The sequence below is a fragment of the Crassostrea angulata genome, chromosome 6, assembly GCF_025612915.1.
Source record: "Crassostrea angulata isolate pt1a10 chromosome 6, ASM2561291v2, whole genome shotgun sequence".
Classification (NCBI taxonomy): Eukaryota; Metazoa; Mollusca; class Bivalvia; order Ostreida; family Ostreidae; genus Magallana; species Magallana angulata.
The window spans coordinates 53,609,099-53,634,258 of record NC_069116.1 but is presented as its reverse complement, the minus strand read 5'-3'; the positions used below and the strand labels follow the sequence as shown (position 1 = coordinate 53,634,258).

At 33.7% G+C, this 25,160-nt stretch overlaps 2 protein-coding genes across 3 annotated transcripts; both read left to right on the top strand.

Annotated features, from left to right (window-relative positions):
- The first annotated feature begins 42 nt into the window (after positions 1 to 42).
- On the top strand, positions 43 to 5,569 carry LOC128189764 (ankyrin repeat domain-containing protein 46-like). The gene is made up of 2 exons (XM_052861513.1): positions 43 to 386; positions 4,767 to 5,569. Exons 1-2 carry the CDS (start codon positions 76 to 78, stop codon positions 5,062 to 5,064), a joined length of 609 nt encoding a protein of 202 aa, XP_052717473.1. The 5' UTR covers positions 43 to 75; the 3' UTR covers positions 5,065 to 5,569.
- Positions 5,570 to 8,551: 2,982 nt separating this feature from the next.
- Positions 8,552 to 25,160, top strand: LOC128189752 (zinc finger transcription factor lin-29-like). 2 transcript variants are annotated; one of them, XM_052861490.1, is made up of 6 exons: positions 8,552 to 8,656; positions 12,582 to 12,625; positions 17,416 to 17,594; positions 19,426 to 19,698; positions 21,141 to 21,325; positions 21,760 to 25,160. In XM_052861490.1, exons 3-6 carry the CDS (start codon positions 17,423 to 17,425, stop codon positions 22,507 to 22,509), a joined length of 1,380 nt encoding a protein of 459 aa, XP_052717450.1. In that variant the 5' UTR covers positions 8,552 to 8,656; positions 12,582 to 12,625; positions 17,416 to 17,422; the 3' UTR covers positions 22,510 to 25,160. The 2 variants fall into 2 exon arrangements, with proteins under 2 accessions (XP_052717450.1, XP_052717449.1); XM_052861489.1 differs by lacking the exons at positions 8,552 to 8,656; positions 12,582 to 12,625 and having other exon boundaries at positions 14,561 to 17,594.

Genomic DNA, 25,160 nt, shown 5'->3' with positions numbered 1-25,160 from the left:
GCATACTTATATTTTTACGAATATCGAATAGAACGACTGAACTAAAACAAACGGACACTCGATTTTCGCGTTGAGATGTCAGAATGTGATTTTGGTGCAATGGAAGCGGCAAACACTATTGTGGAAGCTGTACAGAGCCAGAACGAATGTGAATTACATCTTCTTCTTGAGAAGAGTGGAGTTGATTTAAATGAAAAGGACCAGATGGGTAGAACTGTATTATTCCATGCTGCGTGTAGAGGAAATTCGGAAATAACAAAGTTACTATTGGAAAACGGTGCAGATGCAACGGTATTTGACAGAAATGGCAACACGCCTTTACATTTGAGCGGTTACTGTGAGATTATTGATTTGCTTGTTTCCTATGGAGCTGATGTTAATGCAAGGTAAATAATTTGTTTTGAGCACTGACCATGCAATTATACAAGGACTACCAGGTCATGTACAATCACTGATATAGCTACAAAGCTTCATTTGAATTACAGCGGTACATAGAATTACCGAAATACCCGGGATTTACCGAAATACCCGGTGAAAACACAGAAATACCCTTCAAAACCCCCAAAATGCCAATTATTACGCTAAAAAGAGTGTATGTTAAGTATTGTATATAGATAGTTATTATATATAAAGCTAATTAATTGAATAAATCAGCCGATTTTCGTGGTTATTGATTAAAATGCAATTCTTCCAAGAAAGACAACTCTTTCATTAAATTTAGTTTTTAACCTGTTGATAAAAACCCAATGTAACTAAATCTATATAAATCTTTTTATTAATTTATTTCTTGTGAATAATAATAATTAGATTCATTTTGAATTATTCATTTGAACTGGACATAAATGTTTTCATCTCATTAGTTAACAGGTTAACAGGGTATATGGGAGGAAATAAAGATAGAATGAAAGGAATATTTATGGTATTATCATGTCAAATTATTATATGATATTACAAAATAAAAGCTGATAAACTGTTATATTTAAATCTTAGTTATTTTATTCTGGGAATAAAATTTCACACCTCTATTAGAGTGAAAAGCAATTCATGCAAGAGTTATTGTTCTTAATCCAATGTCTACACATGTTAAGGGCATTGGCAACGTTCCTGGTTTCTGGACAAAATTTTTCATAAATTCTTAAATGAATTTATATATGTCTATATAGACAACAACAGCCACTACAGACCCCTCTTTCCGTCCTTATTAAAAAAATTTGTCCAAAAATATTAATTTCGCATTTAACATTGATTTCAATGTAATTCAAGTAACAAATCGCAATAATTAATATTTAAAAGGAGCAATATTTTGATGAGTGAGATATATGATTATAAATTAAATGATACATATTATTGTAAATCGATTTTGTATGATATCCTACTGATGATGAAATGTACCTGGCCAATATTTTCAGAAAAGTGTGAACCTGAAGTTGCCATTTTCTGTTCAAGAGTTACCGTCCTTGATTTTGTCACTGTACACAAAAAGTAAATAATAAAGATCATTAAAAAGTATTTACTTACCTCTGAGGTATCAGGAAAGAAGAAGGTTCTAATATTTTTGAATTCCGAGTTAACCTTTAGGCGTGCTCTAAGAGAGCAAAAGTAACACTATTATTTAATGTCAGAAATGTCTCTTTTACAAATTAATAATTAAACTGTGTGACATCGATAATTCTGGCTTATCAATGAGGTCAGTTTAATTTGGAAATATTCTCATTGTCCGCAAAATAAAGTAGCTATGAATAGTTTATGTGTGTATAATATGTCATGCATATAACTTATATGTGTGTATTGTACTATAATATCAAAACAATAGGTATGAAAATAAATGAATAAAAGACTTTCGGTCAACTGTCTTTTGTTAAAGAGTATCGGAGTTAATCAATGTTTGGTTTACTTTTTGGTTTTTTTTGCTTGTTGAAGATGTTGCGATAGGTCTTACCCCCGCCCCTTCCTCGGTCGTCTGTCTGATAATTGTCAGTAGTAAATAAAAAAACCGAAAGGTCATTTAAAATCTTTCTCACAATGTTTGCCATATAGGAATTTGCTCCTCTCTTTTCTGAGGCCCTTGTAACCTGCTTGTTGACGGAGAGCGATATATAAATATCACTTCATCTTTATACATGACGTATTTTGTTTTCCTCGGAAACACTGCTATTTTACCATAATATTCAAAAAGAGCTCATATTACGGGAGATTACTCCCAGTTGGAAAACAATTCAAGAGGGGTAACTCTAATTCATTGTATAAAAGAGAAAATGCAGGAGCAGATTTTTTAAATCCGGAGCACTTCGTTGCCAATGCCCTTAAAAATCGCTATTTATGTCAAAATACTCACATTATCAAACTGAAAATTGGGGAAGTAAATTTAATCACTTAGATTCAAACTATGATGTTAAATATTTGTGCTCAAATGAGGCAATTTGGTGTTTTTGAAGGGTATTTCGGTGTTTTCACTGGGCATTTCGGTAAATCACGGGTATTTCGGTAAATCTAGTTACCCGAATTACAGTCAAGTCGTACCCAACCCGACTCGCACCCAAACTAACTCGTACCCAAATATTTGAGTACGACTTCACTAGTCAACTCGTACCCACGGGGAAAAAATATACTTATACTAGGAAAATAAAATGAATGGCTTTTATTCGTATGTTGTTATGTTTTGTATACCATTTTCTTGCAGGAAACACACCTCTCTCGAACCGTGTTGATCTTCCAAAAGTGATGAAAATGTGTGTTTCTTCTTAATTATGAGCAGCATGTTTATTTTGTGCTGACAAACTCATTGGTTGATCGGTTGAACGGAATCACATAAAGCAATTAATTTTATTTTTAATTGATGATAGTTAACCTGCTCATAATCATTCTTTGATCCGTCCGCATTCAAGTACAGAACTATAGTATACTAGATTTTTATAACAAATTCTTTCAAGTTTTTTTATACAATTCGCATATTAATGTTATCGATAATATTCAAAACATAACAACATACGAATAAAAGCCATTCATTTTATTTTCTTATAATAAATATTGATCTGCCCGTATTCAAATACACTGAGATCTATGACTAGGACTCGAGTGAACCACATAGTTTTGGGTACGACCTGACCATTTGAGTACGAGTTGGTTTGGGTGCGAGTTGGGTTGGGTACGACTTGACTGTAATTCCAAATGTGATTTAATAACCCTTTTGGGATATAATATCCCAATTGGGATATAAATTTGACGTAAGTGCAAAAAAATTGATTTTGTAATGAATATAAATCCACAAAAATATGGCATGCCAAATTTACAAAAATGTGCTAAACATAGTTTCATAGTAAACTAGATTTACTACTACTGCCTCGCGTTGGTTGATAATGGTTTTTGTTTGGGGTGTCAATTTCAACTGTTACCCTCCCAAATAGGCACTATTTATTAATTTTATTTAATGGTTTAGGGTTCGTAATCTAAAGTTAACAGTTGATTAACATAGTTTATCATCTATGAAACTTTAGTTAACCCCATTGATCTATGTTGCACCTTTGTAAACCATAGTTAAAGCGATTATCTTTGTAATTGTAATGAACACTGAAAACTAACATTTGCAATTGTAAAAAACAGTTTATCTAATAAATATAGTTTGATTAGTTTCATGATTGTGAAACTAGTATGATTAACAACTCTTACCTGTAGTTAACAATTGTAAATCATAGAATACAGATGTGAATCTATTTCAGCAAAATCTATTGTTAACATTATTTGCAGACAGATAAAACTTGTTAATGCATATTTACCATATTTGTAGCAAAATGAATTTTTTCGAATTTTTGCAATTCAATTTTATATCCCATTAAGGCATTTGGACAATTGATCCCAACCTATTTAGTCATGTCAGATGTACAGAATCCATGAAAACATTATTATTTAATATTGACATGTTTGCAATATAACAATATCATATCTACATATAGATGCTGTACTATGAATTAGGTGTAGAAGTTAGGGCTCTATGGGCTGTGGATATCAGACTGAGTAAGTCAGTGCTAGAGCTCCTGACTAGAATTGCAGGGGCCCCAAGTTCAGTTCCTGCTCCAGCCCTATATTTTTGTTGCATTTGTATGCTCGTTCATCCTTTTCGACTACACAGGTTTCTACTTCACTCACTTTTTGTTGATTTTTCATCAAATGCATGTCATACCTTTCAGTGAAGAACTGTTTGAATCATAATATAGAAAAAAGTTTTTAAAAAAAATCCTCTTTTTATCCTGAAATGCTGACATGATCTATATACTAGTAAAAGGAAAAATCAAATTTCTCAAATCTAATTTAAAATTCTGAGAACACTTCTCTCAATTTTTCAAAATAATTATCATAGTACATTCATTTCTTTCACAATGAAAAATTCCTGTAGACTTTTTGGGTCGAGTTTGAGTTATTTCATGTAAAGTTGTTGTCCTGGGTGCATTGGGATGTTAAGTTCAAAAAATTACAATTGTTATATCATAGGGAAACATTGGTGTGATATTTAGGAATTGATTCACTTGAAAAGGCATCAATTAATTTATAATATGAAATTAAGGAAAGATTATCAGGTATAAACCTTTATTTGGAAAAATGTAAAGCCCATTTTTCTATCAACTCCAATTCCCACAGCAGTACGTCTCAATCAAACTGCCTTTTGCAAAATAAATGTTCCATAATTTTTCAGTGGATATGCATTCTCCACCATGACCTACAAGTATAGTTTCTCAACATTTTCAATGGTTTAAAATTTTTCCTTGTTTCAGAAATAAAGCAGGATTGAGGCCTAGGCAGATGGCAGAGAAAAGAGGAGTTGCTACAGATGTTATTCATCACTTCCGTAGGTTAGAAAAATCATCCACAAAAGAGAGACAAGAGACTCTGTCTGTGATCGTCACATTCTTTAAGGAGATTCACCAGGAGCTGGGTGTGAGATACACCCTCCTCTTCATCCTTGGATTGCTCTTTGTTGTTTTATACATAACTTTTACCATTACAGGAATGTCTAGACATTTTGAGACCAGAGATCCTATCATCGTTGAGACAGAGAGCATTAAAATCTGATGTCAAAATAATCAGAATTATTGAATTTTCTGGATATTGGGGAATAACCTTAATTTGTATCTCAAGTTTTGAGCATACATAAATTTTAAGAAGACTGGTCATATCATGTGTACTTACATTCATGCATTTCAAAAAATCTTCTGCACATAGAGAGATGATCGTAGTTGACAGTTTTTAGCTAACCTGAGCTGAAAGCTCAAGTGAGCTATTCTGATCACATTTTGTCTGTCGTCCGTCTGTCCGTCCGTCCGTAAACTTTTCACATTTTCAACATCTTCTCAAGAACTACCAGGCCAATTTCAACCAAACTTGGCACAAATCATCCTTAGGCAAAGGGGATTCAAAGTTGTGAACATTAAGGGTCACACCCGTTTTCAAGGGGAGATAATTATAAATTAATGAAAAATTTCGAGAAATTTTCAAAAATCTTCTTCTCAAGAACCAGAAAGCCAGGAAAGCTGAAACTTGTGTGGAAGCATCCTCAGGTAGTGTAGATTCAAAGTTGTGAAAATCATGACCCCCAGGGGTAGGGTGGGGCCACAATGGGGGGTCGAAGTTTTACATAGGAATATATAGAGTAAATCTTTAAAAATCTTCTTCTCAGAAACTAAACAGCCAGGAAAGCTGAAACTTTTGTGGAAGCATCCTCAGGTAGTGTAGATTCAAAGTTGTGAAAATCATGACCCCCAGGGGTAGGGTGGGGCCACAGTGGGGGGTCGAAGTTTTACATAGGAATATATAGAGTAAATCTTTAAAAATCTTCTTCTCAGAAACTAATCAGCCAGGAAAGCTGAAACTTGTGTGGAAGCATCCTCAGGTAGTGTAGATTCAAAGTTGTGAAAATCATGACCCCTGGGGTTAGGTTGGGGCCACAATGGAGTGTCAAAATTTTACATAGGAATATAAAGAGTAAATCTTTAAAAATCTTCTTCTCAGAAACTAATCAGCCAGGAAAGCTGAAACTTGTGTGGAAGCATCCTCAGGTAGTGTAGATTCAAAGTTGTGAAAATCATGATCCTTAGGGGTAGGGTGAGGCCACATTGGAGGGGGGGGGGTGTTAAAATTTTACATAGGAATATATAGAGTAAATCTTTAAAAATCTTCTTCTCAGAAACTAATCAGCCAGGAAAGCTGAAACTTGTGGGAAGTATCTTCAGGTAGTGTAGATTCAAAGTTGTGAAAATCATGACCCCTGGGGGTAGGGTGAGGCCACATAGGGGGGGGGTGTTAAAGTTTTACATAGGAATAAAAAGTAAATCTTTAAAAATCTTCTTCTCAGAAACTAATCAGCAAGATGATTCTTTATAATTGTTAAGACTTTGGCTCCAGGACAATTCTTCGGCCTCACAAGAAGGTTCAGAGTTTGATGTAGCGAAATATCCCATATATAAACAATTGTAAAGGATCTTTTTGAGAACTGCAATACTCAACATGTGATATGACTATAAAATTGAAGCAGGCAGCTATTTTTTCATTAGAATCTTTTTGTATTACTGTTTTGGGTTATTGCCCTTGATTTATTGATACTTGATTATTTTAATTAATGCATCCACTGTTAACCAATTATTGTGATGATTATTTTTATACAATAATAAATATTCAATGTATATAAGTTGTTTTGCATAAGTAGTTTTGGGTTAGGCTGGATTAGTTTGTTTATTTTTGATTTCCAATTTTTAGATACTATGAATTATTTTAGGCCGGCACATATATAGGGACAGTTTCTATTGCTTTCTACGGAGAGATTGAGGGTGTTAACATCCCTGGTCTATCTAATCCTTTGTTTTTCTAACCAACGATACAGAATGTGTGGTCATTTCTGCCCTGTATCGCATTAATACAAGTGTGCGGTCATACCTGATTGTATTGGTGGTGATTGCGGCGCCTGCGTTAGGTTGAGCTGTTGGCGCAAGTGTGCGGTCATCCCTGCTTGCGTTATCTCTGCTTGCGTTAACGTTGGTACCTGTTGAGTTGCGTAGGTGTGCGGTCATCCCTGCCTGCGTAACGCTGAGTCCCTATATATGTGCAGGAGCGGTGATTAAAGTCTGCTCTTGTAAATTTTGGCAGCAATCAGGGCTATCGGAGTTCCAAGGGGGAAAAATGGATTTTATTTATACAGGATCTACATGTATTAATGTACATTGTCCAGATTGTATTATGACTCCATTAAGCTGACTTTATCATACCTGTTGTTCCTCAGGTGAGCGATGTGGCCCATGGGCCTCTTGTTGTTATTTGTGAACGTATAAACCAAATAAATTTTAATTTGTGTTTATATCATGAAATAAAATTTTTAATTTCTGTATGGTATTTTTTTGTTAGTATTAATAATGATATAATCTTATGAAATAACTCTATACCTTTTAAGATTAATTTTGATTGATTACTTAAAAAGTTAATTAAGATTGAAAAATAAAGGAAAAGATACGTACTTGCAGAAGCTGGTGGTCCTTGTAAGCCTGCACTTTATGAGGCATTTGAAGTCAGAAGCCTGCTCTTTTTATCAGTCAGAAGCTGATAATTTTTTTTTTATCAAAGTATTGAAAGTACTTGGAAGAATGAAAAGCATATAAACTAAAAGTTTAGGAATAATATTCCTCAATTAAAGTTTTACAAGTGTTGAGTTCTTCATCATTTCTTTTTAGCTTACTATATAAACAAAGAAAAGGAGGATTGGGGTGATCGCTGCAATGCTTATGTAACAATAGATGTGAATTAAGTAGAGAGCTGACTTCAGTTACAGAGTTTGCTCTTAATTACGTACTTCATTCAGATGCTAGGACAGGTTCAATTTTAAATTTGGACATTTCAGCAGTTTAAAGTACTTTACCAGTAATAACCACAAGCAGTAATATACGTAGATATGGAACCTGGAATCTGTTCCAGAAACTTTAATTGGATGCCAACCTTAATATTAAGCTACACTGTATCAATCATCAAAGAAAACAGACTTGCTAACTATACTTATGATTAATATATTTTTACAGAAAGTTCCATATATTTTGGTGAAGACAAAGTATGTCAGGCTTGTCGTGTGAGAATGTAGAGAGTTAGGAGCATGCCGGAAGGCCTTTTTAAAACCCCTTTAAAATTCTGACTTATGAAATTCATATAAAAAAGTTACAATTAAAAACTTTGCCCCCTCCCCCCCCCCCCCCCCAAAAAAAAAGTTCAGAGGATATGCACCAATTAACCTATTGAATGATTTATTCCTGTTATTTACAGTTTTATGCAGACGATCAATATTAGCAGAAATAATATCTCGGCAAAATGAATCCATCAAGAGCGAATGGTCTCGGAGCGAACTTTCCTTAGCGTCGAAACAACCCGACGCCTAATTATTACCTAAATCATAAGCGACATTAAGAAAATTTATTAATATGGCATAGTCAAGCACTCATATGTATATTTTAAAGAAAAGTTAGACATCACATAATTATGTCACACTAAAAGATACAGAAGTTACCACAACATTGAAAAGATATCGATTAAATATGTTTAGTGATGTAAGCGGCTTTACCATTATTATCAAGAAAAGAGAAGTCTGTCACATCGTTTAGATATAGTGACATGTGATCTGCAGGTTATTCAGGTAACATGTGATATCTTTATTATTGATAAATATCTATAGTGATTCGACTAAAACAGTTGTTATTTACACTCTGGGTTTTACGTATTCTTTTACTTTCTCTGCACATACTGGAACCGTGGACAGTGTCAAAGACAGAAAAAGATAGCGACGGAAATATCATCTTTTGAAGTATTTTTATCAAAGTTTAGAATCAAACAGAGCGTTTAAGACTTATATGAATTTATCCTTAATTGAAATATACTTTGTTATCATAGAATTTTATTGATTTCTAGAATTTATCTGCATGATTGTAATTGAAATGACTGTTCCATGGTAAATAATTGTATCTGGCATTATTCTGTTTAAAGAGATGAACAGGCATAGCTTTCACCCACCTCTCTTAACAAACGCTCATGTTTTGGTTCTGGAGTATGGGTAATTGTCAGAAGAATGACTGTTTATACTTTGAATTATGTTTGAAGAAAAATGTACATTTGGTACCTGAATTCGCAAACAGAAGTGTATGAATGCCATGCCTGTCCTGGATGCTGATCTTTAGCTCTATGGGAAAATTTGAGTTGACATTGAGTAGAGCTACAGTGCCTTACATGTACAAAAAATATACAGTAGAGAGGTTGAGATTTCAAACGTGTATGGGTACGTGTACGTGAACTAGGAGAATCACCTAAATTCTTTGTGTATTACGTCATCAGTTTTTGGGACGACATGGTTTCTACATGTTCTCTAAACTTATAGAGTGTCGTCTACACGCAAGTACAAATGTGTAGCTTTTTACAACGAATAAAATCTTATTGATGAGTGAATGTATTATTGTGATACATTATATAGATTTTTAAACTTCATTTGCTCGAAAATTGATAAGAAATTTACCATTTATTTGGAATTAACTAAATAAATTTATGTCACAAAACTGTGTCGATTTACTTACACATTTATATCCTACAAGTTAAGAAATCTCAACTGATAAATTACAAAAACACGTATGTGTAGTTTTAAATCTCAACCTCTCTATTATATGGATGTTTTAAATCTCAACCTCTCTATTTTATGGGACACCAACACTTGTGTTGGTCTAGGACACTAAAGTTCAATCTATATATATTTTGTTTTAGATTACTTATTCAATTTTGCTGAGATATTATTGTAGTCTATCCAAAGTTGTTCGTTCCGTTGTTATTTTGACGACTTTAACATACCTGTCAATTAAGTACAATTAAAATCAATGAAAGAGAAAAAATTCCAGATTTCTTCATTGACTCATCATCTGATTGTACCTGGAGAAATTAAAAGGAATGAAAACAAATATTTCTTACCAACAGAGATTTATGATTGGAAATGTTTACGTCTTTAATTCATTTGGAATACACCTTGGACAAATTTTTAACATTATCATCCAAGGTACTTTCATGTTGTTTGCAGGGTAATAATAAAATACCTATACATAGACGATTATTATATTATTATTAAAAGGACATAGACTTTTCATTTTATTACTATTCTGTCATTTTCTTTGATCATAAACAATTTTAATTGCCATATCTACCTTTAGTTATGAAGTTGAGTTTTAATTAAAATGTAATGCATGGAATAAGCCATTGAAAAGTTTAGTAACTAGCTGTTATTATATAAATAGTGCCTGTTTGGGAGGGTAACAGTTGAAATTGACACCCCTCGAAAACCATTGTCAACCGACGCGAAGCGGAGGTTGACAATGGTTTTCGAGGGGTGTCAATTTCAACTGTTATCCTCCCAAACAGGCACTATTTATTTTGTTATACTGAATGTCTTTTTTAAAATTTTTAAGAAAATTTTACTGCTTTTATATAGGAATAACGTGAATTCTACAGCAAACCGTACGCGCATAATTTTCGCGCATGTAACATTTTTTAATGTTACCCGTTGCCAAGTGCGTTGCTAACGCTGAGGGTAATAGTAAATATTATTAACTGCGTCTTAACCAATCAGATTTCAGTATTTAACATGAAAGTATAACAATAAACATTGACAAATATGTGAGCTGTACTTTGGCAACATCTGCATGTTGAGAAAATTTGACTTAAATTATGATTTTAAGGTCAGACAACACGTTCCTCAAAAATCTTTTTTGTATCTCCCCATAATAAAGAGTTCCAATAAAAAATATGAATTTTATAATTACTTTAAAAATGATCAAAATTTACTTGGATTTGGTTATATGTCTAGATGGTCGAGTGGTAAGAACCGTGGCCGCTCACTGCCAAAAACGTATAGGTTCAAGAGGTTGTGAGTTCGAAGCCCCGCCCCGGCGGAGATATCGTTCTAATATAGTGAATTTTGCTGTGCTGTAGATGTATTAATTTTTATATCAGCAATTCAAGTGTATTTTCACAAAGATTATATGGGATATTGCATACTCTAGTATTTTGCATAAATGCCTGGTAAGGTACCCTAATTTTTTGCAAGAAAGCTTTTCAAAGTAGTAGTAAACCATTAACAAATTCCTAGAAAAAGTTATCCAAAATTGAGGAACGTGTCGTCTGACCTTAAATATTATATACAAGTATATGAAATATCTTTGATGAAATAATGCTAGTTTCCAACAGATGTTTAAATATAGTCACAATTTATAATAGAATTTTATAACAAGGAATAGACTATAATAGACTGCAATATAAAGTTTGTTAAATTTAATTTTGTTATAATCATTTCTATTTCAATGGAAATTAGTTCAAATATAAAAAATTAACAATATTTCTTAAATTTTGCAATTTTATTTCAATTATCCATATAAATAGAATTTGATATTTGTTTTTTTTATGAGTTTAATTCAAAATACCCGTAAAAGACCATTTGTAAACTCATTGACCCTGCATGGATATTGATAACTTTGAGTTGTCTTTCTTTGACTTATCGTAATGAATGAGTACTCAATGTTTTTCAAATTTAAAAACATTTTTAATTTTGGATTTTTTCTCCTTTGTATGTTTTGATATTTTAGGTTGCTGGTATATCTAAATAAATGTTTAATTGATATCAGACAGCCTGAGATTGAAACAGAATTCTGTGTTGTATGTCCTACATCTTTAGCAAAGGAGTATAGAACACTGTAACATATATACCAGTATTTACAGTCAGTGTGTATTTCCCCTTATGTTTCCATTGGAAATCTGCCACGTTCAATTTTCTATGGATACACTTTGCAAATTCATGTGCATGAGCACAGATACAAACGTCTTCACATGTTTTGAGTATATTTAGTTTTGTAAGATTAAATTAAACTTTCAATCTTAAATAACCAATTTGATATGTACTTTTGAAAAACAATCATTAATATATATCTTCTTCTTAATAAAAAGATTTTTCTCCACAAAATTTCTGGCACTATATTATTTGTTGCGGAAGCTAAGTAAATATCATGTTAATATGGCTGTTCCACGTATGTTTCATATCCCTGACTAAGAAGGTGAAAATGGCTTTATAGTGGCGATACACAATATTTCATACAAATAGACATCAGTATGAAAATATAAATATTAAGCATTGAATGCTTATTTTTGAAAGTCGTGGGTCCTATGACACACCAAGCTGTGCAGACAAATTATCATTCTGCGCGTATTCAATTTGTGTGCACCGCTTGGGTTGTCATAGGATCGACGACATCCAAAAATAAGCATTCAATGGTTAAGTATAGCCTGTACAATATGTGATAATTCAACAGGTTAGCCTGGATTTGATTTAGTCCATTTTTTCAATGCACCTATTTATCAACATATATATGTTTGACGTTTGGTGATGTTATCAATTTATAGTGAAAGCCAAATTCCGCCCAAACCACTAAATAGCTAGAATACACAGCCAAATGTAATTCGTTTACAGTAATAAATGTGATATCTTGTAAACTGCACTTAATTATATGTTTAAAGTTTTGGGGTTTTTTTTTTCCTAGAATGGCTTGTTTAAAGATTTGAAACCATTCCCAGACCACTCTTGGTAAGAATTTCAATTCTGAAGCCTTTATAATTTAATCATAACTACAGTTAAATTTCGTTATCTTGAACACTGTTATCTCGAATACAATGGATATGTCGAAGTGATTTGTATTTCCCAACCACCTTATTTTTTAAATATTTTACCCTTGATATCTCAATTACTCGGATATCTCAGAAGTTTTTAAACAGTCCCATATTGTTTGAGATAATGAAGTTTGACTGCATGGGAAGAGATATGTGAGAGTTTCCCAAAATTCCATAGATTGAGCATGAAACTTGAGTCACTTGGGCGAATCTATTGTGATTTGTGTTTGTCAGTGTCCGTTGGCCGTGAACATTTTGACATTTTCAACCTCTTGAGTACTACTGAGCCAGTTTTGAGCACATTTGATATATATTAATCTGTTACGTTGGAAGAATTTCATGAAAAGTCTTCGATTTTGCCTAAAAATTGATGTAAGTTTTGAAAACTTCTGTACTTTTAGGCATCTGGTAAAAAAAACTTACCAAGTACATGTATATACAGGTAGCAATTAATTATTGACAGTAGACTTCTATCCTAAGTTTAGATTTCATTATCCCAAGGTCAGGGGTTCTTGTACATGTTCAGGTATTAATTAGTCCTGAAGTGAAAAACATTCTTTAAAAATATTAATCTTCTCCCCTGGGTATGGCTATCAAATAATATTCTGTTTTATAGTCATGGCAAGAAGGGAGGCCTTTTCAAAAACTTCCTGACCTTAGGGCAAAGGTGTGGTAAGGCAGGGCTACTGACCATATAGTGAATGCATTCTTTAAAAATATTCCTCTCTGCTCCTTGAGATTTAGATGATGGTTTATACTGATCATACGCAGCACTGTTAAGGTTTACTTTGTGGTCGTGCCGATCAGAAAGTATGGGAAATGTTAACTATGACATCACAAAAACCAACAAGTCGTCAAAAATGCTAATAAGTAATGTAATTTCCGATTGTTATGGGTACGAAAACATTCAACTACATTAAAAATTACCTATGCGTGCAACTTTGTAGTCAAATAAGTTGAACTACGATAAATATAAACAACTGACTGATCGCGGTGCACTTGTCAATGTGACGTCATACTGTAAATATTGACGCATATTTTGTGTAGAGAGGCGGGTCAATCATTTTTTAAACATGGAAAAATGCATTTTATAAATGAACAGAAGATAATCTAAAAACAATTATCATACCATTGAATCCTATCTATTATGCTTGAATTGATTTGATGTGTGATTATTTTTTAGAGCGTGTATTATATCTTTTCTAGAGTGTTTACTATACAAATTGGATGTGTTTGACATCGTGAAGCCTATCTAAATCCGCTTTTTACAAGGGAATACACTAAACAGATCATTATGATCTTTTGGATATAAATTAAGGAAATGTTTTATTCATTAAAAAGTGCTGCTGCTTCGATGAAATCTATAGAATGAATTAATAAATAAGTAAAATATTAAGCGAAGGTCATATAAATTCCAACCGGAGCTCATTTCTTTGATATTTATTCTAATAAAAGAAGAACTCTATACAAAGCAGCAGCACTTTTCAGAATCTACCAGAAAAGTAGAATTTAATTATCATTTAAATTTTTAATTCAAATAAGGGTATGCCCTTGTAATATTGAAATTTGTTTCTGACCTCCGTTCGGGAGAATTATCATCACATGTCATGTGACTATCAATTCAGGGGACCACAATAAGTGTCATACAAAGTAGCATTTACTATACTGTTTCATTTTATATTACATATACATAATGATGAAATAACTTTACATAAAAATGTTGCAGTAACAGATTTATCGTTTTATGAACATTTAAATCCGCTGATATTTTTATAGTCAGCCTTAACCATGCTGCATATAGTACAAAGTAATGAAGGGGGGGGGGGGGGGGGGGGGGCTCTACCGTAATTGTAACTTTCATAACCCCGAAGTCAAATATAAATATTTTGGTGTTAATACAGGGATTTATTGTTCATAAAATGCATTTGTTCTTCTAAAACCTTCTTTATTAGCAGTAGCATATAGCAGACAATCTGAATACTTAAAGGTGTATGGAATCCTTCTTTGAGTATTATGAGGTGATCAAATATGGATGGGGTGATTTTATCATGCCCGACCATAATTGTTCACCTAATATTCCTTATTACTTATATTTATATATTTTCAGCGATTGTATGATTACCGTTAAATAGTTAAATAGTCAATGAAGAAATGTATTGGACTAAACGTTACAAAATGGATGGAGATGACTCTAGGGGTAATAAACTAACTACTGCATGAAACTAGATATATGCAACAAAACTATTTGTGGTTTGAACAAATGGGTTGAGATCCTAACCCTAAACCTTAACATTCTCCCAGATCATTTTACAGTACATTTAGAGTAGTCTGTTTGGGAAGTGCCCCAGAGTTACTTCCTTGCCCAAGGGATTCTAAAATTCACGATCCTTTGGTCAGGGGTTCTGATGCCTTGATAGGGTCCTGATTTGGCTGAAGGGGTATCGATCAATAATTTAGTTGAAAAGTATTTGTACTTTTCAAAATGTCCCCCTACTGTTCTCTTTATGAAAGGAAAAATTGATTTGTGTATGGGCCAATATTGTACAAGGATGAGGCAGATCATTTACCATACTGCCCACCCACCTACCCACCCACCCAATGGATCATGTATGGAAAATTCATTATGGATTTAAACAATTCTTGACTTTTGATTTTGTGTTAAGAAATCTTGATTGGAGGTAGAAAAACTTTTTACTAACATCAAAATTCCAATGGCACTTCTTTTCCATGATACCCCTACGATGTCTCAGGAGTATATAGGAATTGTACAATATCCTATATACTGTTTAGGTATACCAACATAACCATTAAACATACCGGTATCCATTTGATAAATGCACATGAGAGTATGCATGTTCAAATGCAATGTTATTTTACAGAACCATCACAGGGTTAGATAATACTCAGGTGACTGTTAAGGCCCATGGGACTGGCAAGGGTTCTATTTAAAGAAAACTTGGTTTGATTTAATTGAGAAGCATTTGATTGAAATTAATTTTAGATGACCATCAAAATGCAATAACAAATGATTCCTTAAAGGTCATAGGGAAATGAATTCAAACTTAAAAGATGTAAAACAAAACTGTCCTATCCAATTGAGATGAAAAAATATTCAAAAATGTAAAACAAAACTGTCCAATCCAATTGAGATGAAAAAACCCCCTGTAGGGATATTTTATATATAATGCTCTCGATACCTGTGTGTCTCCATACAGGTGAGAACAGGTAAATTGAGTGACATGTGTAGAAATATCGGCCATGTAGCAGCCCAGAGTGAAAACATTTAATCTAAATAGCTGTCGCTTGGGACAATTTTAAATTGAAATGTACATTTTCATAAAAATAGCATCACTCAAGCATATAGAATGTCTATTTTGAAGACGGGGAGTGAGAGAAGATAAAAGCATTTTAGTGGTGCTACGGAGTTCAGGGTTTTGTTTAGTCTCGGAGATTCATCGTTTTCGTTTTTCTTCTTAAAGCACATGACAATGAGCTGTCACGTTAAAATGTGGAAATTATTCAAACATTTGATTACATAATTTGGAGGATTTTTTCGTATACTGTGGAGATGGTGTCTGAATATTTGTGTGTCTTAGTTAGCATGCTGATCTGCAGTGCTATGCTCTTAATCGAAGTTGAAACATGCATTCAGAAAACTGCACATGATCTAGGAAAAAATTGATTTGTTCAAGTTTGTGTGTTAGTCGACAGGCTGTCAAAAGAAATAATGGAAGAATGTGCTTCAAATTTTGTATTATGTAACGTTTTATCCTGCGATGATATCAGAAAATTCAACTCAAAATTTGAATGCTGTAGATTTTGATAAAAATAGACTTGTGCACAAGATGAATTTGATGGAATGTGTATGATTGGGAAGCAGATTCGAGTTGTTTCATTAACAGCAGATGGCAAGATTTTCATTTCTTCCTAATGGAGAGGATCTTGATGTTTGAAAAAAAAATTCTCAATATATTTCGCAATGCTTGTCATTGGAATTTATCAAAGAAAATGTCACCAGTTTTGATTAAAAAGAACTAGGAAACAATTGTGTCAGATTCTCTGATCGATGAAGTAAAAACAGGATTAATTGAAGCAGGTGATCAATTAAAATGCAAGTTTTATGGTGTTATATAATAGTGAATGGAAATTTATATCCATGATCAATACACAAGCTTATTGCATCAGGGTTGATAGACAGAGAGAAAAAAAACTAAGCACTATTAAAAAAAATAAAGGGACGTTGTGAATCCATTTCATTTTCTTTGCCAAGAATAGTCAATGATTGATGTGTCAGAGTTATGTAATACTTAAAAAAAAAAAACTAGCTTGTTCTCCCGAGAAATTAATGTGTAAAAAACAGGAATTATCGAGAGAGGAAAAAAAGTGTGGATATCAGATGGAAATGATAGCCGATTGTATATGAGAGAGAAATCCCAGTTTTAGTCCGATCGTACTGATGCCCTTTGTGAGACTAGGCCCATGAACTAATATAGAAAACACATTTAAGAAAACTCCTTATTCACCTGGTATTCTTAAAAAAATACAAGTGAAAGGGACAAGAGGAGAGGAATCTAAAGAAAACAGTTACCGCCAAGTGAACTGAAGTCTATTTTTTCCCTTGGATTACGCCTTTGTCCTCCATATGATGGACCCATGGTTTGAGAATTTTAAACTGTTGCTAACGTACTGGTTAATGTCTACAAACAGGGACAACATGTCAGAGGCTGCTAGTGCTGTGTCTGCTCTCCTGTCGTATGGACAGACCCCACCCCCTCAGTCCCACCCCCCGGGCCGACCTACCTACAGCATGGCCTCCATGACCGGTGGAATGTCTCTGCCTGTGGACACCCACCATCCCTCATCACAGTACATCAGGACCCCACAGGGTAAGTTACAAAGCTATTGGGGGGGGGGGGGGTTATTTATTTATTTATTTCAGATGTACACAAATACTGTAGATTCCTTACTAAATGTGAGGAATGAATATCCGCATAAAATCGCGAGAAGCACATCTCGCAGATTTCAAATTCTTGCTTCTGTTTTTAGGGCAGATGTCAACTAAATGAAACTGTAGGTAATAAGAATTCAGCATTTGCAATGACATGTTATATTCTGCAATTTTATGCAAAGCGGTAGAATCACGGAATTAAGTACTCACTTAATATAAGGAATCTACTGTAAGTCTGTTTACAGTAAGTATTGTGGAGTAGGTATATGCTCACATCTTTCTATATCATAGAGAGTATTGATCTAGACTGCCACAGAATGGTTCATAGTAATTCTGTGTTACTTCTTTGTAGCTCATGGACAAAGATTTTAATTAAGTTACATATTGAACTTGTGCTTGGAAAATATTAAACTAATATGTTTGACCTTAAATGATGGTGCTAGTTTTGGGGAAAAGTGAGGTTTCCAGTTTTTCACTAAGGGATATTATGAGAATGATTAAATTTTTATTTTATTTTCAAGTATTTTCTTATCACAAATTGCTTTGTTTGTGTGAGAAAAAAGTTCCATCCACAGACAATCTACTAGGTATCACAATTATAATAAGGCCCTAGTTTGCAAAATATCTGACACACTATTAAATATGGTATGCTGAAATACATATTTCACTTTAAATATCATATGCCTACAAGTACTTGTAGAAATAAAAAGGATTGAAAAGAGAAAAAAAAATTTAGTAATGGAAAACCTCTTTCCTCGAAAAATTTCTAAGTTACAGATTGATTTCTCCTTTTTTCTGTGAATTAACTTGATTTGAATTTTTTCATGCCTATCATCAATATTTCTTGATTCAGTCAATCAACTGACAAGAATTAGAAACCTGTGTACCAATATTGGCTGTGAAACCACCATGCATTGTTTCGGGGCATGTCTAAATAGACCCTTAATTGCTTGCTTGAATTCCATGAGTACCAGTGCTGCATGTAAAAAATTCAATCTTTTATTAGGTACAAGTAATTCATAAAATTAAGATGGTTACCATAGAGATGCATGCCTAATGTGAAAACTCCAGTGAAGAATTGAATTTCAATAATGTTTCATGGAGGAAAAAACATGGATTTTTTGGTATTGGATTTCCGCAAACATTGTTTTAGGAATGCAAATGCAGATATTGAATTTTATCTTAAAGTTTAATTTTGTTTAAAAAAAAAATTCAATAAAATGAATTAAAATTGGGAAATGAAAAGTAACAATGCACACAGTCTAAGCCCTTTCCTTTATTTACTTAATGCCTACAGATTCTAGTAGTCTTATTATTATTTTCAATTAAAAAAAGAGAAATAATGAATCATTTTTCAGTAGCCTCCTTGTATTGTAATCGCTATCATAAGTTTATACATATTGTTGGATACCATGTTATCAACTGTATTGAACAGATACATAGGTTTAGGAGTTGAAAACTTTGTAATGTATAGACATAATAAGCCAAAAAAAACCATACCATGTATATAGATGTACAGACTGTAAATCATGTTCTTAATCAAGAAGTAAATTACCGGTATGAAGATTGTAGGCATAACATATTTTTTTTAACATGATAATTACAAAGGTGCAACTGCCACTACTAAGCATCTGAAATCAAAATAATTAACTTGAAAACTACCAAAAGACAAAAAAGTCACTTCAAACATTTACCATCAATGTATCATTTCAGTGGAGATAATTGTTAGTTTAAGCTTTTCTTTTTTAAAATTGATGACATTATTTCAGACCTGAGCCTGTCTCACCCCACAGACAACTCAGACATGACCCCTGATGACTCCCAGCTGACCTCCAATGACCAGCACTTTGTGGAGGTCAACTCCACGGTTCATCCAGACCGCACCCACCTCTGTCCAAACTGTAGCAAGGGCTTCAAGAGCAAGCAGCAGCTCGCACAGCACAGTTTGGTGCACACTGGGATACGCAAGCACATCTGCTCATTCTGTGATAAGGGCTTCAAGCAGCTTTGTCACCTACAGCAACACCTTAGAATTCACACAGGTAACTGAAAAATTGTTAACAAAACTTGTAGCAACATGAATGCTGTAGAATTTTTCTTGTATTAAACATAGCCTAAAAGACTTAGGAAAAATGACTGTGCCAAATTGTAAATGTGTTTGTATATTTTGTATATTTTCATGCACCATTCATATAAATGTTTAGATTCTACTGTACAGTAGCTTGTGAAATTAGTTCTAGCCTTAATGCCCATACAGTGACACCAACCTCTTTTCAGCCAAGTCAATGTTATAATTGTTTGATTTTACCGAGAATCATGTACCGGTACATGTATTAGACTTTACAGCCAAGGCTTCAAGTTTCCATAGCTTTTGACAAATCTTATTCTTAATTATCTTTGGGTTTGTTGAATGTGTAATGAAGAATAAAATTTTATTATGTTTTGTGTATTTCAGCTGTCATCTCTCATGCCGTTTTATGTGTGTTTTATACTTACTAACTTTGGCTGGTTTCATGCACCTGAGGCTAGCTGACAAATTGTTTATTTTGTCAAATAAATAGAACCCATAAAAATGAAGAATTTTCAAAAAAAATAGAACCCATCAAAATGAACAATTTACAAATATATATGTATATCCACTTCCAAACACTTTTGAATTTTCACTTGGAAGATATGATAAAACCCCTGGATGAGCAGATAAATCTCTATCTGATGTCTGAAAACCCAAGTACATGTATATATAATTTGAAAGATGAGTTTGCAAAATGTTTAATGCTAATGTTTTTACTATAGCTTAGTATTGTTCTATTTATTGCATGTATGTCCAGGAGCTGAGATTATACCCCCAGAAACATTGATTTTTCGGCAGGGAATAGATTTTATTTTTTCACCATCATGTAATAAATATGTTTAGTTCATTCAGTCATAACCTGGAATCATCGATAAATCTTTATCAAATGCAACATCTTTATTTTAATTACAATATTCATATAACTTTGGAGGGATAGGGAGTCTGATGCTCTTTATGTTGTTAACTACCCATATCACTGAAATTCTAAAACAGTTTGGCATGTCTGATTAGTAATTACACAGCAATAAATGTATACAGGGAAATATTCATCCCCATTTTATTTTTCGCCCCCAATTTGTAAGCGGGCAAATTTGAAACTTGGCGAATTCCAATATCTCAAATATATATCTCTTTTAACACAATTAACCAGGGTAAATTCAAGACGGGGCTAAACCGTTTGCAATTGTAATAGGGCAAAAATGACACGGGGTAAAAATAACCCTGTATACAGTATGTATTATCAAAAGATCAAAGCAATTAAGAAGCATGTAGTAATAACATGTATGACACTAAAAGAAATAATCAGGTTTAGATCAAGTATTGAGCAAACTATTTGGTCAAATGGTTACCAAAGGATTGTTGATATATCACTTGTGATGCCTGTCCCTGTACTTATTATCTGACACATTGTAGGGGAGAAGCCTTACCGCTGTTGTTTTGATGGTTGTGACCGGGCATTTGCTCAGATGGCCAATCTCCACCACCACATGCGGAACCACGAGGACCACGTCAAGAAGGCAGCCAACAAACAGTACCAGTGTTCCATCTGTAGCCGCGCCTACACCAACGAGAGCAGCCTCAAGAACCACACCATCAAGGTTAGGGCTACAGTACTCTCCTCCTCTCTCTCTCTTCCGCTCTCTCTCCCCCTCTTTCTCTCTCTCTTCCCCTCTTTCTCTCAAAAACCGTACCATCAAGGTTAGACTAACAGGAGTATTTGGGTAACTCAAATAAATTAAAACAATTCAATGAAATATAGCAGTATTGATACTAAATTGAAGTTCTTGTGTCTTTTTGAAAACCCTCTACTACATAAAGAAAATATGAGTAGCTGTCTTGTGATACATACCATTGAAAGTTTTGTTTCTCTTTCTCTGCTCCCCAAATCTCTTCCTCTCTCTTCCCCACAAACAAACACCCATCATATGTGTATATGAAGGATATTTATTTTTTTATAGATACTTGAAACTTTTGTTATAAATTGCCATTGTAACATTTAGTACATTTTAGCTGTCATTCGTCTCTCTTATAGATGCATGTCAATGTCCGACACATGGATGGTCAGTTCACTCTTCCATACAAGCCCAGAAAACCGCGACAGTCCAACACCAACAATTCCATGACCAACTCAGCGGACCGAACAAAGGACAAGGACTTCTCCGCTACCACCAGGGGGAGCTCGGTTCCGCTCTCCTTTGTCAGTGACCCACGGACGTCTAATTTCAGTCGTTTTCTTGACCTTCACAAGGATAGTTTGTCAAGGCCACTAGAATCGGATCAAATGTCCTTGGCCATGTCTGCTGAACAATCGAACAATATCTCGTCCACCACACTTCTATCATCGCCTCATCACATGCAGAACCCATTGCTACCCCCGCACTCTCTACCCCCACTATCTCTGATGTCCTCAAACATCCCCCACTCCCTGATGTCGCCTTCGTTCATCTCTCATCTTCAACAGAACGTGCAGAATTCTGCGGGACAATTCAATCATCTACTGCCCTCCACCAGACCCACCCCCCAGGAACTGAGGTCCTCGCCCCTCACCTCCCCACCCCCACAAACGTCCAGCAGCTCCCGTCTCACTCCCTCCTCTCAAGAACAGAGATCCACCCCTCGTCAATCTCCGTTGTCTTCGGGCAATAGCGACTCCAGCACACCGCGAAAGGAAGCAGCAGAACCAACGACCAGTCACGGTGTTCTATTCAACTCCTCACTGCCCCACCCCCTCTCTCACACCTCCTTCCCCCTCACCTTACCCCCAAGACTTAATACTTATTAGTTGTAATCTTTCAGAAAGATGTTTTTATTGCTTTTTGTCATTATGTATCAGCCTTGTGGAATAAACCATATCTTTTATTTTAATTTTATCAAAGTGAAAGCTTAAGCATTTAAATTTACCAAAATGTATATATTTATTTTTTACTACCAAGTAGTATGGATTGTTGTTCAGAATTTTTTTAAGAAGTATTTTAACTGCTTGTAGCAATCATCATGTAACTTAAAGATTCCTATTTTATACATATGCATATAGTTTTTACAGCCATGTATAAATGTACTTGTGAATTTCTTATTTTTGATTACTTATGATTTATATCCCCTTGTGAAGGAGTCTTTGTACATGTAAAACATATAGTACTATTGTGGTGAAGTGCTTCAAGCCTTACAATTAATGTATACATTTGATTGTGTTTTAAAAAAAAATATTTATACTACAAGTATAAATTGGCTTCTTGTGAAGCATACTGGTTGAACATTATAATCTGAACTGCGAACTGCAGCCAACATACCGGGGTTGTCTTGGTTCTTATTCTCTGTGTTCTCATAATCTGTCTAGTCTAGCGAGGTTTGAACATGCGACGTGTGAACATGTTACCGCTGGTCAATTTGTTCACTGGTGAAAATTTAGTGTATTTAATACAGCTGCTATGCAAATTTCATACCATGTTTTCTACCTATGTACTAACCTCTATACATAACTTAGTACAAAGACTAACAGTTGTTTAGAATGTCCTCTTTTTTGGTTCAAAACCCAATACACAAGATGTTGATATATGATTTTTCCAAGATGTCAGATTTTATATTTACAAGTGTTACATGTGCAATTTGTTAAGGTACAATATCCGTTTTTTTTTAAAAGAGATATCTCAATACTAGCTGATATACCCCTATTACATGAAAATGATTCTTTTCTACTTTGTCAACTAGAAAAGATGATTTCTAGCAATTTTCGTCCCACAACATATAGTAAATTATCTGCCTTTCAATTTTAACTAGTACCTGTTAAACAAATCATTAAATTACTGGAAAGTGAATAAAGTACAGCAAAATTTTGACTTCTTGAATGGGAGGATTATGTGGATTTGACCCCACAGATAAGTGATTCTGTTTAAAATACTATAAACCAAGTATTATGTGTTTGTCAAAAATATCCATGACATGAAGGAACAATCTTTGCTTTATGTATTTATCATAGATGGATACCTAATGCAATTCTTAAAGTTAAACAACTTTCTGTACTGGTTTTCTGATTTATTCTCAACTTCACAAATAGAAAAATGACACACATAGTACTTGGTTCACAGTGAAAGCGGCATATCAGTGAAGAGGGGGAATAATTTGAGCGAGTGGGAAAAAAATTGATGACAAGTGTTAGGTCCCAAAATATTGTTTATAGTTTGTTTTTTTGGATGCCACTGGTTAATGTTGGCAGTTTTTAAAAATTTTATTGCAATATTGAAAAGGGGCAAATTGCCATTTTGAAAGGGGCAGTTTTGCAATTTGAGGTTTTGAAAATATGAAAATTGAGTTATTTCCCTTGTCAATTTTTTTACAACAGAAATAATTTGAAGATAATGGTACTGAGCACCTACCTGTTACATTATTTTTTTAATTTTTGGCCAAAAAAAATTGAGCTTACAATGTAGCATGTACAATGTACCACTTACATGGTTTTAAATTTTTCTGACCAAGCATCCAAATGTAATGTTTTGTTTCTATTTTACAGTACTTCTCAAATGTAGAATTTTTAATTCATACACAGTATTCATATTTACGCATGCATAATAAGAAATTGATCAAAACCTCTATATAATATGCCTGTATATGTGTGTGATACCATGTACTATGTAAATTTCAGCATTTGTTGGTAAAAAAAAATATCTATATGTTTTATTTTTATGATTGTTGACCTTTTCTTGTTTTGTGAAATCTCGGAATCTCTTTGGTTTTTTACCACTACAGGGACAGAGGCTGAATAGAATATAGCCTGAAATAAAGTAGCATGAGGAATCTAATATTCAAAACCTTTCATTTTGAAATAACTATTTAGTTTCAAAGTGACTTTTTAAAAAAACCAAAGTATATGTAAAAACATTCAATTTTTGAATGTCTAAAACTATAGAGGTTCATTGTGTGGTGTGTATGAATTTGTTACTTTTTGTTTAAGTTGGGATTATTGTGTTGGTGGTGAGTTAGACATCACTTTGTATGACATTGAAGTGAGATTGAGGGGGTGGGCAAAGTTGATGTTTTTATTTTTTAGGTCCGTAATGCTTGTGCTCCAAATTCAGCAACTGAATTTAATTCAGTATGTCCATAGATAGCATTCTAGGTTACTGTGTTTATTAAACTACCGGTATCTATTTTCTAAATGATAATTTCATGTGTTATGTGTTATGATACCAGTCCAACAATTTATACAATATATTAAGATGAAGAACTTTATATCAGTGTCTCCTTTCCATCTGCCTTGGAATGATGAAGGGAAAATTTGAAAAGGGGTGGGATGTAATTGTTAGAGGGTGTTTATTGTGAACTGGTTTTTGTTTGTATCATGTGACCTGCTCTCTGCTCTGTCCCTGTGGTGTGATATGTTGAATGCTTCATTTCAAACTTTGTTGTACAAGTAGAATAAATGAGACACTTCTTGTT

Bases quoted from the DNA above. Each gene is read 5' to 3' on its own strand.
- LOC128189764 (XM_052861513.1), top strand. From the start codon at position 76: ATGTCAGAATGTGATTTTGGTGCAATGGAAGCGGCAAACACTATTGTG. The intron at 387-4,766 runs GTAAATAATTTG...TCCTTGTTTCAG, and splicing joins GGAGCTGATGTTAATGCAAG to AAATAAAGCAGGATTGAGGC.
- LOC128189752 (XM_052861489.1), top strand. From the start codon at position 17,351: ATGATGGACCCATGGTTTGAGAATTTTAAACTGTTGCTAACGTACTGG. The intron at 17,595-19,425 runs GTAAGTTACAAA...ACATTATTTCAG, and splicing joins GTACATCAGGACCCCACAGG to ACCTGAGCCTGTCTCACCCC. The intron at 21,326-21,759 runs GTTAGGGCTACA...TCTCTCTTATAG, and splicing joins TCAAGAACCACACCATCAAG to ATGCATGTCAATGTCCGACA.